The sequence below is a fragment of the Lepus europaeus genome, chromosome 5, assembly GCF_033115175.1.
Source record: "Lepus europaeus isolate LE1 chromosome 5, mLepTim1.pri, whole genome shotgun sequence".
In the NCBI taxonomy this organism is placed as follows: domain Eukaryota; kingdom Metazoa; phylum Chordata; class Mammalia; order Lagomorpha; family Leporidae; genus Lepus; species Lepus europaeus.
This window is the reverse complement of record NC_084831.1, coordinates 46,029,554-46,043,971: the sequence shown is the minus strand read 5'-3', so window position 1 is coordinate 46,043,971 and position 14,418 is coordinate 46,029,554. Positions and strand designations below refer to the sequence as shown.

Genomic DNA, 14,418 nt, shown 5'->3' with positions numbered 1-14,418 from the left:
GTTGCTGCGTGGAGGACTTTCTGGATGCGAAGTCTCCCCCAGCACCTCACAGTAATTTTACCACTGATCTGAACCCCGACAAGGTGTTCTATCAACAAGGAAGTACGTGGCCAGTGACGAGCAGACGAGAAGGCGATCTGAGCATGGTTTGTTGGGAAAAGTGAAGAGACAGAAATTCCTTCACCTGTTGGACCAGGCAGTGTCTCGGTAAAGGGCCGGGGGCCCAGTCTGCACTCAGACTGGGGTTTTTATGGACATGAGGGTGGATCCCTGTTTCTTCTCCCCTCCTCCCTCTTCTGGGAAGGTGTGGGTGGGGGGTTTTTGATGTAGAATTCCCCTAAACAAAGCCCTCTGGACAAGAGCGGCCATCAGAGTTCCTACCTATTGGAGAAGCAAATAACTCCTGCAGTCCAGGGATTCTAAACTTGCAGGCCAGCAGCATCACTCCCTCAATTCACTGACTTCCTTTTGATCAAGGACAGGTAAGGACACCTTGGGCTGGGGGACACAGACAAGAGGCCGGGCCCTGCTTTCAAGACTTATGTCCTTGTTCCATTGAACATGGTTATTTTCTTTAAAACTTCTCATTTTCTTTGGCTCCTCTTACACACACAGGCTATTTTCTACCTAGCTACCTTAACACCACTAACAATCCAGCTCCCTGCTAACGCACCTGGGAAGCCACTGGAAGACAGCCAGAGTGCTTAGGCCCCTGCATCCCTGTGGGAGACCCAGAAGAAGCTCCCATGTCCTGGCTTCAGTGGATGGAAGATCTCTTTTTGTCTAGCTCTCTCTGTAACTCTGCCTTTCAAATAAATAAATAAATAAAAATAATCTTTTAAAAATTAATTGCACTACACAATACTATTTACCCTGATCATTGAGTTCTTTAAACTCAGCCCTGCTTAAATATCACTGTATTGTCTTATTGGCTACGTCATCTCTAGATGCATTGAATGCCGGCATCTTGTCTTTCTGCTCACTATTTACAGGGTCCACAACAGGGATCCACACACAGAAGGAGCTCAAAAAATGCTTCGTGCATTAAAATTTGGATCGTGTTTTAAAGATGTCTCGGGCATTGTAATAAAGGTGCCTTTTCCCAGATAGTCACAATTTGAGTTATTTATATTGAGTCTGTTAAGGCAGCGTGGATTAGAAAACGCGTTCCCAGGGTGTTGTCATGGTTACACAGGGCGCCAGCCTAGTCCTGAGTGGGCGGGGCCTAACGCAAATCCTAAGAGGTCGGCTTTGACCACAGAGTTACACCTCCCTAATTCCTAGAGGGCACTTCCGGAACGGTAATTCCTCATGGCTGCCCATTCGGGTCCTCTCTCTCTTTGGCTAAACTTCCGGAAACCTTTACGCGGGTTTAGAGTGGGGACGGGCCCCAGTGGCCCCGCCCCCGCCCCTGCGAGCCGGCCTTGCGATTGGCGAGAAAAACGGGAGGTGGGGCTTGGGGGCCTCTGGCGCCTGCGCACTGGCCCGGCGCCGCGGTCGCCGGGCGGTGCAGTCGGTGAGCGTGGGCCAGCGAGACGGGCCGGGCGGTGGGGTGAAGCGAGGCTGAGCGGGAGACCAGGCTCTTCCCGCGTGCATCCCTTCCTGGCACTGGGGCGGGTGTCAATCACGTAGACTCTCGAAAGTGCTCCTCTCGATTTCCTCCGTTGTTCCCGCGCTTCCGCGTGGTCCGCGGGGCGTGAGGAGAGTCACCTCGGGGATCTCTGGTGCCTGAGCCGACTTCCCGTTTTACGTGTGGGCAGGCCGAGGTCCGGGGAGTGGGGTGCATGGGCCGGGTTCTCACAGGGAACCGGGGATGAGGTTTCTAGTGCAGTTTTACGCAGTGTGCTCCGGGAGGGAAACTGGCATTTGGAGGCGGGACCTGGCGTTAGAGGTGTGCCCCTGCCCTCCTTGGCTGTGGCACCTGACACCCGTGGCTTTGCCTCGGAGCCGCCCTTTGGGAGTTGGGCATAATAACAGCAGTTTGTGCAGCTTTCGTGATGGGCTCGAGGGGCACCGTGATCAGAGACCCTTCCTAACACGAGCAGGGGTGACAGGCTCGCACAGAGGAGGTGCTTGCTAAATGGTAGTGATCGAATGACTCGGGCTCTTGCCAGTCTGAAGCGCTGGACTCTTGAGTTACTCTTGGGTGTGTGGTCTGTGCAAGGCCTTGGAAACTTCCGGTGATGCCAGTTCTGTGTGTAAACCGAGGAGTCTGAGAACGGGGCTCCAAGCTCTTATTTAAGTTATTCCAGTAATTATACCATTGCAGGCACTTGCTTTGCTCGGCAGGAAACATTAAGAATGTAAATATTGGATGTTGTGCCAGCTCCTGAAATGTAAAAATGTACAAAACCCCGTGAACTGGTAGCTTGCTGGAAGGCAAAGACACAAAACGCTCATTCCCAATGCCTGGTGCACACAGCTTCTCACCTAGTTGGGAATTACTGCCAACCTGTCCCAATACAGGCCGCCATAAAGAGGTGTGTGATGGGAGCACAGAGAAAGGGGTGCCTTCTGTGTTGCAATGGGTTGGAGAAAGCTTCTTGGAATAAGTGAGGCTTGAACGATGAGTTCAGGTTGCTAGTGTTGGGGAAGGCTGGCCTGTTCCTGGAACAGTGAGCTGTGTGGGGCATGTTAGCGCAATGGCGGGATAAGGAGCTGGAGGAGGTGTGTTTGGATCAAAATATGAATGGCTTTGGTGCCATTCCAAGACCGTGATGGTGGGGAGCCATTAATGGAGTCTGAGCTGGGCAGTGGTTGGGTCAGCTATTTTTTAGCTGTGTTATGGAGACTGGACTGACGGGGTCAAGAATTATTCAATTCATTGTTCCCAGAGCGTTTACTGAGAATGCTCTGTGTCCAGACACTGCTGGAAGCTGCAGATACAGCCGGGAATAAAGTAGACATGGTCCCTGCCCTCATGGAGCTTACAATCTAAATCCATGCAGGTGCACACACTGGCTCCTGGCCTGGTAGTGCCTGCACGCCTGGGAACGTGTTAGAAATACACATTTCTCTGCCCACAGCCACGCCTGGTGAACACTGGAGTTGGGCTGCCCCACCAGTAGCCGTGGTGCTCGGTTATATTCCAAGGCCGCTGGGCTGCTATAATGCAGCAGGTGGTACTGGAGGGTTAACCCAGGGTTGAGGCAGTTAGGACCAGCAGGGAGTCAGACTTGAGGGAGGTCTTGAACAGGGTCACTTGCTTTAAGAGTCAAGGGTGAAGGATTCACTGGCTTGGGGTCTGTGGTTGGACCACAAGTGCGGTTGGATGGCGCCAGGCGTGAATCTGCCGTGCGTCTCACCTCCGTGGCCCAGACTTTGCCACGAAACCACAGTAGGGCTGTGCACTAGGCAGTGCCTCCCCAGTTCCTAATGTTTGTGCAGTGCACAGAGAAATTGGGTGGGGTCGCGTGAGGTTGGAGGGGGCCAGCCGGAGGCCCCGGGCAGCTGAAGGCTGACGGTGACCAGCTAGGGGCCCAGCTCCCAGAGCTCTGACGATCCGTGGCCATTCTCAGCACTGCCGGGGACTCTGCTCCATGGGCTGCGCTGGGAGGCAGAGGGACTCCTCCGCTTGGCAACCCAAATCAAGAACCTTAAATGAGTTTATACCCTGTGACTCAATTCATTCCATTCCTGAAGATCTCTCCCAAATATATAACAAAAGAGAAGCCTTCTGTTCATTGTAGATTGTGTACAACAGAGAAAGCCGGCAACTCTGTGGTAGGAGAATCATTTCTGATAGCGTATTGCTGTTAGCCACGTGTGGCTATTCTGTGCCACATAGAGGAACATACGCACTCACTGGACAATGTCAGGTTAGCCTCTGCATGTGCTGAGGATACAGGGGGAGCAAGCTGGAGGTGGTCTTTGCCTGCACAGAGGATCCTGTGGGGAAAGACAGGCAGCCTGATGAGCAGCCCGCCCCAGGACAGCTGGGAAGGGACTGGTAAGTGACAGTGGCTGTGCAGGAGGAGCCAGGCTTCGGGGGCTGGGGAGTGGGACAAGGAAGGCTTCTAGAGCCCAGGATGGTAGCCCTGAGGCCTGCAGGACAGGTGGATGTGTTCTCTAGGGGGCGAGTGATCAGAGGAGGCCTGCTCAGATGGGGCTGAAGTCAGAGGCTTAGGCTTTATTCTAAGAGCAACAGAAAGCTGTTTTTTCCCTCCTAATTTTTAGAAAACATTTATTTTCATTTTGTATTTAAAGGCGGAGAGAGACCTCCCATTTGCTGGCTCGCTCCCCAAACATCTGTAACAGTTGGGGCTGGGCCAGGCCTGAGCCAGGCGCTCCCGACTCCATCTGAGTCTCCCACTCCAGTGGCAGGGACCCAAGTGCTTGAGCCATCTCCTGCTGCCTGCTCCCCCCACTCCCCGGCCCCGTTTTCTGTAATAGTAACAGTAGCCAACATTGATGGTTAAGTGCCAGATACTGTTCTGAGAACTTTCCCCAGCGCTTCTGAATTCCCACAATAAACCTGTAAGGTCGGTCCTGCTGTTTTTTTTTTTTGTTTGTTTGTTTGTTTGTTTTTTTTTTGACAGGCAGAGTGGATAGAGAGAGAGACAGAGAGAAAGGTCTTCCTTTTTGCCGTTGGTTCACCGTCCAGTGGCCGCTGCAGCCGGCTCATCACGCTGATCCGAAGGCAGGAGCCAGGTGCTTCTCCTGGTCTCCCATGCGGGTGCAGGGCCTAAGGACTTGGGCCATCCTCCACTGCCTTCCCGGGCCATAGCAGAGAGCTGGCCTGGAAGAGGGGCAGAACCCGGTGTGCCGGCGCTGCAAGGCGGAGGATTAGCCTGTTAAGCCATGGCGCCGGCCTCCTGCTGTTCTTACCACTGCAGCTGAAGAAACAGCACCGAGCTGTGTCCTAGGCTACCGGGGAACAGCCAGAGGGAACCCTGCCTGGGACCCAGGCTGTCTGATTCCAGAGCCTCTGCAGTCACCACACAATGCTGTTTCTCCACAGCGTGCTAGGTTGCCTTTTTTTTTTTTTTAAAGACTGGTTTATTTGGAATGCAGAGTGACAGAAACAGAGATATTCCATATGCTGCTTTGTTCCCACATGCTTGCAACAGCTGGGGCTTGTTCAGGTCAAAGTCAGACATCAGGAACTCCATCCGGGTCTCCCATGTGGGTGCAGGGGCCCAAGCACTTGGGCCATCTTGTGCTGCCTTCCCAGGCACATCTGTAGGGAACTGGATCGAAAGCAGAGCAGCAGGACTTGAACTGGTGGTCCAGGATGGGATGCAGGCATCCCAAGCTGTGGCCTAACCTGCTACATCACAATGCCCAACTATTGTTATTTTTTTTTTAAGGTTTTTTTTTTCTGTTTAAAGACAGAGTTACAGAGTTTGGGGGTCAGGGGAGACAGAGAGAAACCTTCCATCTGTTGGTGTACTCCCCAAATGTCCACAACAGCCAAGGCTGGGCCAGGCTGAAGCTAGGAGCCTAGAACTCCATATGGGTGCAGGGGCCCAAGCACTTGAGCCATTTTCCGCTGCCTTCCCAGGCACACAGCGGGGAGCTGGCTGGGAAGTGGAGCAACCGGGACACCAACTGGTGGTCATATGGGATGCTGGACCACAGCCAGCAGCTTGACCTGCTTTGCCACAATGGTGGCCACTTGATAGGTTTCTATAATAGAAAAATACTGAGTTTTCTTTTAATGGAAGTAAGAGGTTGTGAGAAGTAAGTAAAGCTGTGACCTGATAGGTTATTAGAAATGGGAGGATTTGCCTCTGCGAATCAGTGGCTGTCCTCAGGTGTGCTGGCGCCTTCATGGTGTTGGAACCCAGTTACGTCATTCCCACGTGGCTCTTTTGCTCCAGGTGCAGTTCCTCTCCTGCTGGGCTGTCATGGAAGGGCTGCTAGCAAGATGCAGAGCGTTGCCCACCCTCAGCGCCCTCTCCACTTGCAGCCGCCAGCTCTCGGGACGCACGCCCTGCAGGTCTCACCACTGCGGCCCAGGGAGCGGGCAGCGCTTGCTCCTTTCTCGCATCTTCCAGCCACAGAACCTGCGGGAAGACCAGGCGCTCTCCCTGGAGGGCAGATCTGGCGAGCTGACCTGCAGGAGCCAGCGGCTGATGCTGCAGGTGGGCCTGATCCTCCCAGCAAGCCCCGGCTGTTACCACCTCCTGCCCTACACCGTCCGGGCCCTGGAGAAGCTTGTGCGGCTGATAGACCAGGAGATGCAGGCTGTGGGGGGGCAGAAGGTCAGCCTGCCCAGCCTCAGCCCGGCGGAGCTCTGGCGAGCCACCCAGCGGTGGGACTTGATGGGCAAGGAGCTGCTCAGACTTCAAGACAGACACGGCAAGGAGTACTGCCTGGGACCCACTCACGAAGAAGTCGTCACAGCCCTGGTCGCCTCCCAGAAGAACCTGTCCTACAAGCAGCTTCCATTCCTGCTATACCAAGTGACGAGGAAGTTTCGGGACGAGCCCAGGCCCCGCTTTGGGCTTCTCCGGGGCCGGGAGTTCTACATGAAGGATATGTACACCTTCGACTCCTCCCCAGAGGCCGCCCGGCAGACCTACAGCCTGGTGTGTGATGCCTACCGTAGCCTCTTCCGCAGGCTGGGGCTGCAGGTCATCAAGGCCCAGGCCGACGTGGGCAGCATCGGCGGCACGATGTCACACGAGTTCCAGCTGCCAGTGGAGGTTGGGGAGGACCGGCTGGCAGTGTGTCCCAGCTGCAGCTTCTCGGCCAACGTGGAGACACTGGACTCATCGCAGACACACTGCCCCACGTGCCAGAGCCCACTCACAGAAACCAGGGGCATCGAGGTGGGGCACACGTTTTACCTGGGCACCAAGTACTCCTCCATCTTCAGTGCCCAGTTCACCAATGCCGAGGGCAAGCCGTGCCTGGCCGAAATGGGGTGCTACGGCTTGGGTGTGTCCCGGATCTTGGCTGCCGCCATCGAAGTCCTAGCTACAGAGGACAGCGTTCGCTGGCCGGGCCTCCTGGCCCCTTACCAGGTCTGCCTCATCCCCCCTAAGAAGGGCAGCAAGGAGGCGGCGGCCACAGAGCTCACGGAGCGCCTGTATGACCACATCACAGAGGCGGTGCCCCAGCTGCGTGGGGAGCTCGTGCTGGACGACAGGACCCACCTGACCATTGGAAGCAGGCTGAAGGACGCCGACAAGCTGGGCTACCCCTTTGTGGTGGTTGCGGGCAAGCGGGCCCTGGAGGAGCCTGCCTGTTTTGAGGTTTGGTGTCAGAACACGGGGGAGCAGCTCTTCCTCACCAGAGAGGGAGTCCTGGACTTACTGACCCCCGTGCAGGTTGTGTAGGCCCCGGGTACAGCCAGGCACTGCGTGCGCCTATGCTTGTTCAGGCTCACCAACAAGGAGACCGTGTTCGCGAAACCCACTTGGAGCCAGTCACTGGTCACATTATTCCTATCGCAAGTCCTTACCTTGATCCCCCTCTCTGGACTCCCGTGTTGACACTTTTATATTCCACTGTCGAAGCCTCTGTTGGGAACTGAGAGCTTCCCTCGTGTCGGATGGCAGAGGCTGATGGCCAAAGGGACCCACACACACACAACACAGTCTGGTCATGGGCTGTTGGCTGCATTCGGTCTGGAGAACAGGCCCTCCAGGCCCCCTCCACTGAGAAGTTGAGCTGAGTGTGGGAGAATCAGGTGATCTGACTGCCACCACCTCGCCGGTGACTTGATGCAGCCCCTCGCTGCCTCAGTTTCCCCATCTGGCCACAGCCATCAGTGGGCACACCTGGTCCCCGTGGCCCTGCAGCATCTAAGCTTTCCAGAGAGTCGAGAGCATTGGCTGATGGCCCCAAAACCACCTCCATGGGCCTGGCCCCGCCGGGGCGGCCTAGCACCGAGATTACTATGTGTTTCCAATAAAGTCAGCCCTTGGCATTGTGCCTCACGTGTTAATGTGCAACAGTGGCAACACCTGCCGTTCTAACTAGAAACTGGAAGTTAAAGCTTTCCGGGTGATTCTAGAGTGCGTCAGAATCGAGGCTTCCTACTCCTACTCTTTCTACGCTGCCCAACACCCCCTCTCTCCTCCCCAGAAACTGGACGGTTGGGAAAATGTTTTTAGCTGTCTCTTCCCACAGCAAGAGCAGCAGGCCTCAGCAGGTCTGGCCCTAGGTGCCGAGTTGGATCCTCAAGCTGTGATGGGGACAGTGTTCTGAGCTGGTCTCTGCCTGATTTCTGTGGAAAGCTGGGAGCGGGCTGGAGCTGCCCCAGCGAGCCGCTGCTCCACGGTAGTCCGACATGACCAGTGTTTGCGTCTTTGCGTCTCTGAGGTCTCTCAACATCCAAGTCTAACAAGAATCTGTCAAGGTCAGACTTAAAAGCATGGCCTCCTGGTGCCTGCCCAGCAGCTGCGGCACGTGGCTTCCTCTGCCTCCCTCGTGGAGCCCTGCCCGGGTCCTCCTTGTCTGACACACACATGGCCGGTCGGATGCCGCTCCAGCCTCTTGTCCTTGCTGGTGACCCTCCCTGAGGCCAGGAGCTCGAGCTGCTTCCCAGCACACCCCGTTCTTGTCTTGGCCAAAGCTTCCTGGCGGCTTTGTTAACTCTGAGAGTAACGCCACCCCCACCAGCTTGCCCAGTGCAGAACTCTGGGCCCAGGAATCCCTTGGATACTTTAGCTTTTCAGGCCAAGAGACGAGGATTCTGAGTGAACCCCGAAAGGCAAGGCCGCCGGGCAGAGGCACCTCCCCCTTACACACAGGAATCACCCAGGGCCCACCGGGAGGCTCTGGTTGGAGTGGGGCATGGCCAGGGCACCGGGCAGCATGGAATGCTCTGGGGGATTCTGGAGTGCCGCTTCCTCCGGGCCCACTGGGAGCTGGGCATCAGCAGAGGATGCGAACTCTGCTTCCGGCAGCCTGGTCCTGTGTATGTGGAGGGCCTGCCACGTGTCGCTGTGCTGTGAGGCCCGTCTATATGCAGTCTCCAGGCCTCAAAGCTGCGCAGGAAACAGGCTCCATGTAAGGAGTTTATGCAAGGACACATGGCTGTTAAGGGTCAGAGCTGGCATCTGGGCACTGGCCGAGACTGCGCCCTTCCCTCTGCACTGCTTGGCTGTGCCTGGGCAGGAGGGATTGCAGTAAACACTTGGGATTCAGTGGATCTGTCTGTCTAAGCAAGTTAGCCTCCAGTACGAGAGAAACCAGAATGCATGCAAATGGTGCTTTAAATTATGTCTTTAACTTTGAATTCAAGCTCCATAAGCTTATTTATGGAAGGCCAGCCTAATGACACTTTACAAAAACAGATTCGTGAGGCAGGAATGAGCTGTGCCATGCCATCTGGGCAGGCCCAGCGCCATGTCCCCTCTGGCCAGGCCTGCTACATGCAGAGGAGACTGGCTGTGTCCGCCTTTGAGCTGCCAGGGCTCCCAGGTTTGCTGAAACAGGTGCCTGTCCTGTCACACAACAGGGAGACGAATGCAAGGAGGGCAGTGATCTGCCCGAGGTCACGCTGAGTGAACGCCAGGCATCCTGATCACTAAGCCGGGGCTGCTTCTGATAGCCAGAGGCCGCGTTTTGCTGAAAGATTAGAGCCTCGCTTCCCAGGGATGTGATCTGAGACAAATGACTTGCTGTGGGGCCAGTGCTGTGGTGCAGCGGGTAAAGCCATCGCCTGCAGTGCTGGCAACCCATAGGGATGCTGGTTCAGGTCCCGGCTGCTCCATTTTCCATCCAGCTCTCTGCCATGGCCTGGGAAAGCAGTGGAAGATGGCCCGAGTCCTTGGGCTCCTGCACCCGTGTGGGAGACCTGGAAGAAGCTCCTGGCTCCTGGCTTAAGAATAGTGCAGCTCTGGCCATTGTGGCCAATTGGGGAGTGAATAGCAGATGGAAGCTCGCTTGCTCACTCGCGCTCTCTCTCTGCCTTTCCTTCTCTATGTAACTGACTTTCAAATAAATAAATCTTGCCTTCTGTGTGGCACGTTCATCACTCAAGAGGCCTGTGGTACCTGCTTTGCAGGGGGGTCTGGGGCTTTGCCAAGCTCATGTGCATGAACTGCTTAGCCCTTGGCCTGCACTTGAGAAATTCGTCTCTTACGACAGGGCAACTCGGGACAGTCTGGCCCTGGGAGCTCGGGTTCTGCAGGTAGCTTTGTTGTCTCAAGACATGGAGCTTGTTCTCTGGATAGGACGTCTTGCCGCCTTCCTGGGGACAGCCACGAGCAAGAAGTAGGTAAGGCATGCAGAATGGGGGGCGATCCTTAGAAAAAAGCTGGAAGCATGCACAGTGTACCTCTTGCTGCAAACTGATGCAATGAGGGTCCTGGCAGAACAGCAGGTACAGGGCTGTTTCCACTGCTTATCCCTTGGGGCAATGGAGAAGCTAGCGGCTGCGAACTGTCTCCAGCAATCAATACTTGGGGACAAAGGCTGGTGCGTAACAAGTGCAAATCAGGCTTAGAATGTAAATCCAGGGCTCCATTAATATTCTGTGTTTTAATGGAAGAAACACTTGCTGAGCTATCAATAAAGGAGCTTTGCAGAAATCTGCTGACATTGCCGGTCCCTTAACTGTTCCAATGCCAGGTCTCCAAGGAGTTCCCACAACTTAGTTCTCACTAAGATGCCCCAGAGCTTTTCAGAATGGATTCTAACACAGCCAAGGCTGCAGAAGGCTTTGTTTTGGAGTTGGGAGCATTCTTAACGTTTTCTATGTAGAAAATGGGGAAGTGTTTTCATTATTACAAGTTTAAATGACATTAGGAAAAAAGTAAAAGCATTTCACTAATTTGAAGAGTGACAGTGTGGGGTTGGCGCTGTGGCGCAGTGGGTTAAAGCCCCAGCCTGCAGCACTGGCATCCCATATGGGTGCTGGTTCAGGTACCCGAACCTGGCTGCTCCACTTCCAGTCCAGCTCCCTGCTAATGTGCCTGGGGAAGCAGCAGAGGATGGTCCAAGTGCTTGGGCCCCTGCACCTATGTGAGAGACCTGGAAGAAGCTCCTGGCTCCTGATTCGGCTCAGCTCCGGCTATTGTGGCCATTTGGGGTGTGAACCAGCAGATGGAGGATCTAACTCTTTCAAATAAATAATAAAAAATAAATCTAAAAAAATAGAAGGACAGAGTGACCTGTAAGAGTCAGACTGCCCGGGACACTGGAGGGCCATATGACCTTGCACAAGGCACTTCCACGGTAGCCCACTCCCCTGTAGGAAGACAGGCCTCACCAGCCCCCTGCAGAGCACCCAGCTCCTGGACCCGCTCAGTCCTCCCTCCTGGCTCCGGGAGACTCGCTGCAGCTGCAGGGCCTGCAGACCGAGGCTTTGGTGCTGTGGGTGTGGCCAGGCACACTCACTAAGCAGGCTGTGGCTGGGTATGGGGCACACTTGGTCCCAGAAAACTTCTCGTCCTTCCCTCTGCAGGGCCTTGCCCGTGAGGAAGCCCAGTGTGGAGGGAGGCCCTGTGCTAAGCTTGCCAAAATCAGAATGCCAGCAGAACCCAGAGGAGGCACAGCCATGGGCTGGGAAGGCCAGGAGCCTTCCTGGAGGAGGTGTAAGGTGGCCATGTTGGGCTTGAGCCTGGAAATGCTGTTGCTGAGCAAATGAGGGCCTAGGATTAGGACACTGGTTTATTTTATTCTTCCAATCACTAGTGCCTTCATTTGTTCACCCATCCATCCACTCAGTGCACCGGTCAGCACACACACACTGAGCTCCCACTGGGTCAGCTGTGGGGCACTCGGATGAATCCCTGTCTGGCCCCTAGGGTGGGGAGCTCCCCTGCTGCAGGGGGAGGCGGATGCCTGACGTCGGGTGCAGTGCAGTGATGCAGGGGCGAGGACAGGCGTCTGGAGGAGGGGGCTGGTGCACGAGAGGGGCCAGCTCTCCTGGCAGGCGGAGAACACTTCTCAGATAGGTGTTTGGGGCGGGAGAACGGGAGCACGGGCCGAGTGAGGGCAGTGTGGTGTGTTAGGGGACTGTGGTCCAGTCTGTGTGGGCAGTGGGGAGGAGGAAGCTGTCAATGGCCAGGGTTGGGCAGCACCAGCCTATGTGGGCACGCCGCCTTCAGAGCAGCCCTGCACGTCCTGGGCGGAGGATTCAGCTCTGGCCTCTCTCTGCGCCCTCTAAGTAGCAGTTGTGCCAACCTCTGGAGAGATTGCTGCAGGGGACGCCATGCCCACCAGCGGGGGCCCTAGGACCTCCCCAGGACCCTGCTTCCGGCCTTCCTCCCCTCCTTCTGGGGCACGCACCTCTGGGCAGCGCTTCTGTTAGGCATGTCTCAGGAAGGCACTTGCGCAGCCCATGCCGGTGCTGGGTCCCTAGGGCTGCTGAGCGCCTGGAGCATGCTGGGCACCAGGCTAAGGCACGGAACATCCTCGCCTCACACAGGCATCACGGCACTCCCCATCCCCCATTTTTCGCTGGTATTTTTGCTTCAGTTTACAGACTGGGGCTCACAGTGTTAAGTGACATGCACACAGCCCTTACACGGCAGAGCGAGAATCCAAACTATTACCTGCAGGATATCAAGACCCAGGCTGCGCGCTGGCTGGAACCCTGCCTGCTGGTGAGGGCCTACACCTCCTGCTGCTCAAATGATGGCCCCTACAGGGGTGTGGTACTTTCTAGTGCACTGTCCCCATCTCTTAGAGGGACAACAGAGGCCCAGAGAAGGCAGGTCCTGAGCTGGCCCCATCAGCATGCCCTGCCCTCTGGCTTTCTACCCAGGACTCAGATGGGGCCCATCTCAGTGCAGCTCCACCTCCGGGACTTGGGGTTTCAAGAGGTGACCCCTGAGGGCTGAGTCCGCTCATGCCGAGGCCTGCCCTGCACAGGGCCATAGAGCCAGGAAGGCTCCCCTCCAGGGGTGAACTTCCCAGGCAGTGGGCTGTCCCGGAAAAGTGACCGGAGGCAAAGACTAGTGCTAATGAGCATTAACACCAGTGCGGTGCTAGCCATTTCCCCTCACAGCAGTCCTCTGAGCAAGCATACAGTTACCCCTCCCGATGGATACAGACTGAGGCACAAGGCACTTAAGGAGAGCGCTCAGCGTCACACCGCGGTCAAGCGGCAGAACTCAGCTCTGAGGCCTGCTGTGCGGCCCGAGAGCCCGTGCTCTCCACCACTACGTCCCAGCTGCCTGCAGTGGCAGCATCCAGAGTTCAGATGCGGATGGCCCCGTGCCTACCGGTCACTGCCAGCCACAGGGACTGCGCCACGGGCAGCGGCTTTCCTCAGTACTCTCCGGGCTGATCCAGAGTGGCCTCTTCCCCTTCCCCTGGCTCTGCCTGTGCCTCCTGCAGCCCGGCACTGCTCCCCTCGTCCCAGCAGGGGGCACCTTAGCGCAGGAGGCTGCCTGGGTAACCAGACGCGAGGTCCCCTGCAGCGGGCTTCTGGCCCGGCTGCTGAGACACCTAGGTCCCAGACTGCTGTGCCTGGGTTCAAGTTCTAGCTCTGCTCCCAACTCCAGCTTCCCCCTAATATGCACCCTGAGAGGCAGCAGGCGAGAGCTCAACTATTTGGATGGCATTCCCAGCTCCAGCCCCGGTCAGCCAGCCACTGCGGGCATTAGGGAGAGTCAGCAGATGGGAACTCTCCTTCTCTGTGTATCTTTAAAAAAAATAAATTTATTTGAAAGGCAGAGTGACAGAGAGAGGGAGACACAGAGATCTTCTATCCACTGGTTCACTTCCCAAATGTCCTTAACAGCTGGGACTGAGCCAAAACCAGGAGCCTGGAACTCCATCCAGGTCTCCCACTTGGGTGGCAGAAGTTCAAGTACTTGGGCCATCTTCCACTCTTTTCCCACGCACATTAGTAGGGAGCTGGATCAGAACTGGAGCAGCCAGGACTCCACGATGGGATGCCAGTATCCAGTGTTGCAGGCAGTGGCTTAAACCTGCTGCACCACGATGCCAGCCCCTGCGTTTCTCAATTTTACAAAGGGAGACAGGTGAGGAGGCCCTAGCCAGGCAGTGAGAGAAAAGGTCCAAGTGTGGCCAAAATCATGCTCGGGGAGGCTGGACTGGCAGGGCCCCATGCCTGAAGGCCAGCTGCATGGTTCTTGGTAAATATTCCACAGCCAATTTCTCTTCCCCAAATAAGAACACACATAACACAAACCCCCTACTTAGCCCATCTTAAGGCCAGCAGCTGGTTTGGGTTTAATGATGTTTTAGTCAGATTTGCTATAGTAACAAACAACCCCCAAATCTCAGTGCTTATTAACTTCTCGCTCATACCACACCCAGTGGCTGCAGCTCAGATCCACTGTGGCACCCAGCTGAAGGTACAGCCCCTGTGTGGGAAACGTGCACAGGGCAGAGGGCACCAGCACGAGCCCCCCACAGAAACACTCTGTGCCAGCAGCCCTCTACACGTGAGGTGGGCAAGAACACTCCCTCTGGTGGGGGGAGTGGACACTGCAGGAGCCCCGGGGGTTACACAAGGGTGAATAAAATCCTCCAGGAAGGAAC

At 56.0% G+C, this 14,418-nt stretch overlaps 1 protein-coding gene across 3 annotated transcripts; it reads left to right on the top strand.

The window, feature by feature from the left end:
* Positions 1–1,486: 1,486 nt before the first annotated feature.
* On the top strand, positions 1,487–10,496 carry PARS2 (prolyl-tRNA synthetase 2, mitochondrial). Of its 3 annotated transcripts, none has more exons than XM_062191400.1 (2): positions 1,487–1,516; positions 5,823–10,496. In XM_062191400.1, the coding sequence occupies exon 2, from the start codon at positions 5,850–5,852 to the stop codon at positions 7,284–7,286; it is 1,437 nt and encodes a 478-aa protein (XP_062047384.1). In that variant the 5' UTR covers positions 1,487–1,516; positions 5,823–5,849; the 3' UTR covers positions 7,287–10,496. The 3 variants fall into 3 exon arrangements, with proteins under 3 accessions (XP_062047384.1, XP_062047381.1, XP_062047383.1); XM_062191397.1 differs by lacking the exon at positions 1,487–1,516 and adding an exon at positions 1,589–2,480; XM_062191399.1 differs by lacking the exon at positions 1,487–1,516 and adding an exon at positions 2,388–3,949.
* Positions 10,497–14,418: the final 3,922 nt, after the last annotated feature.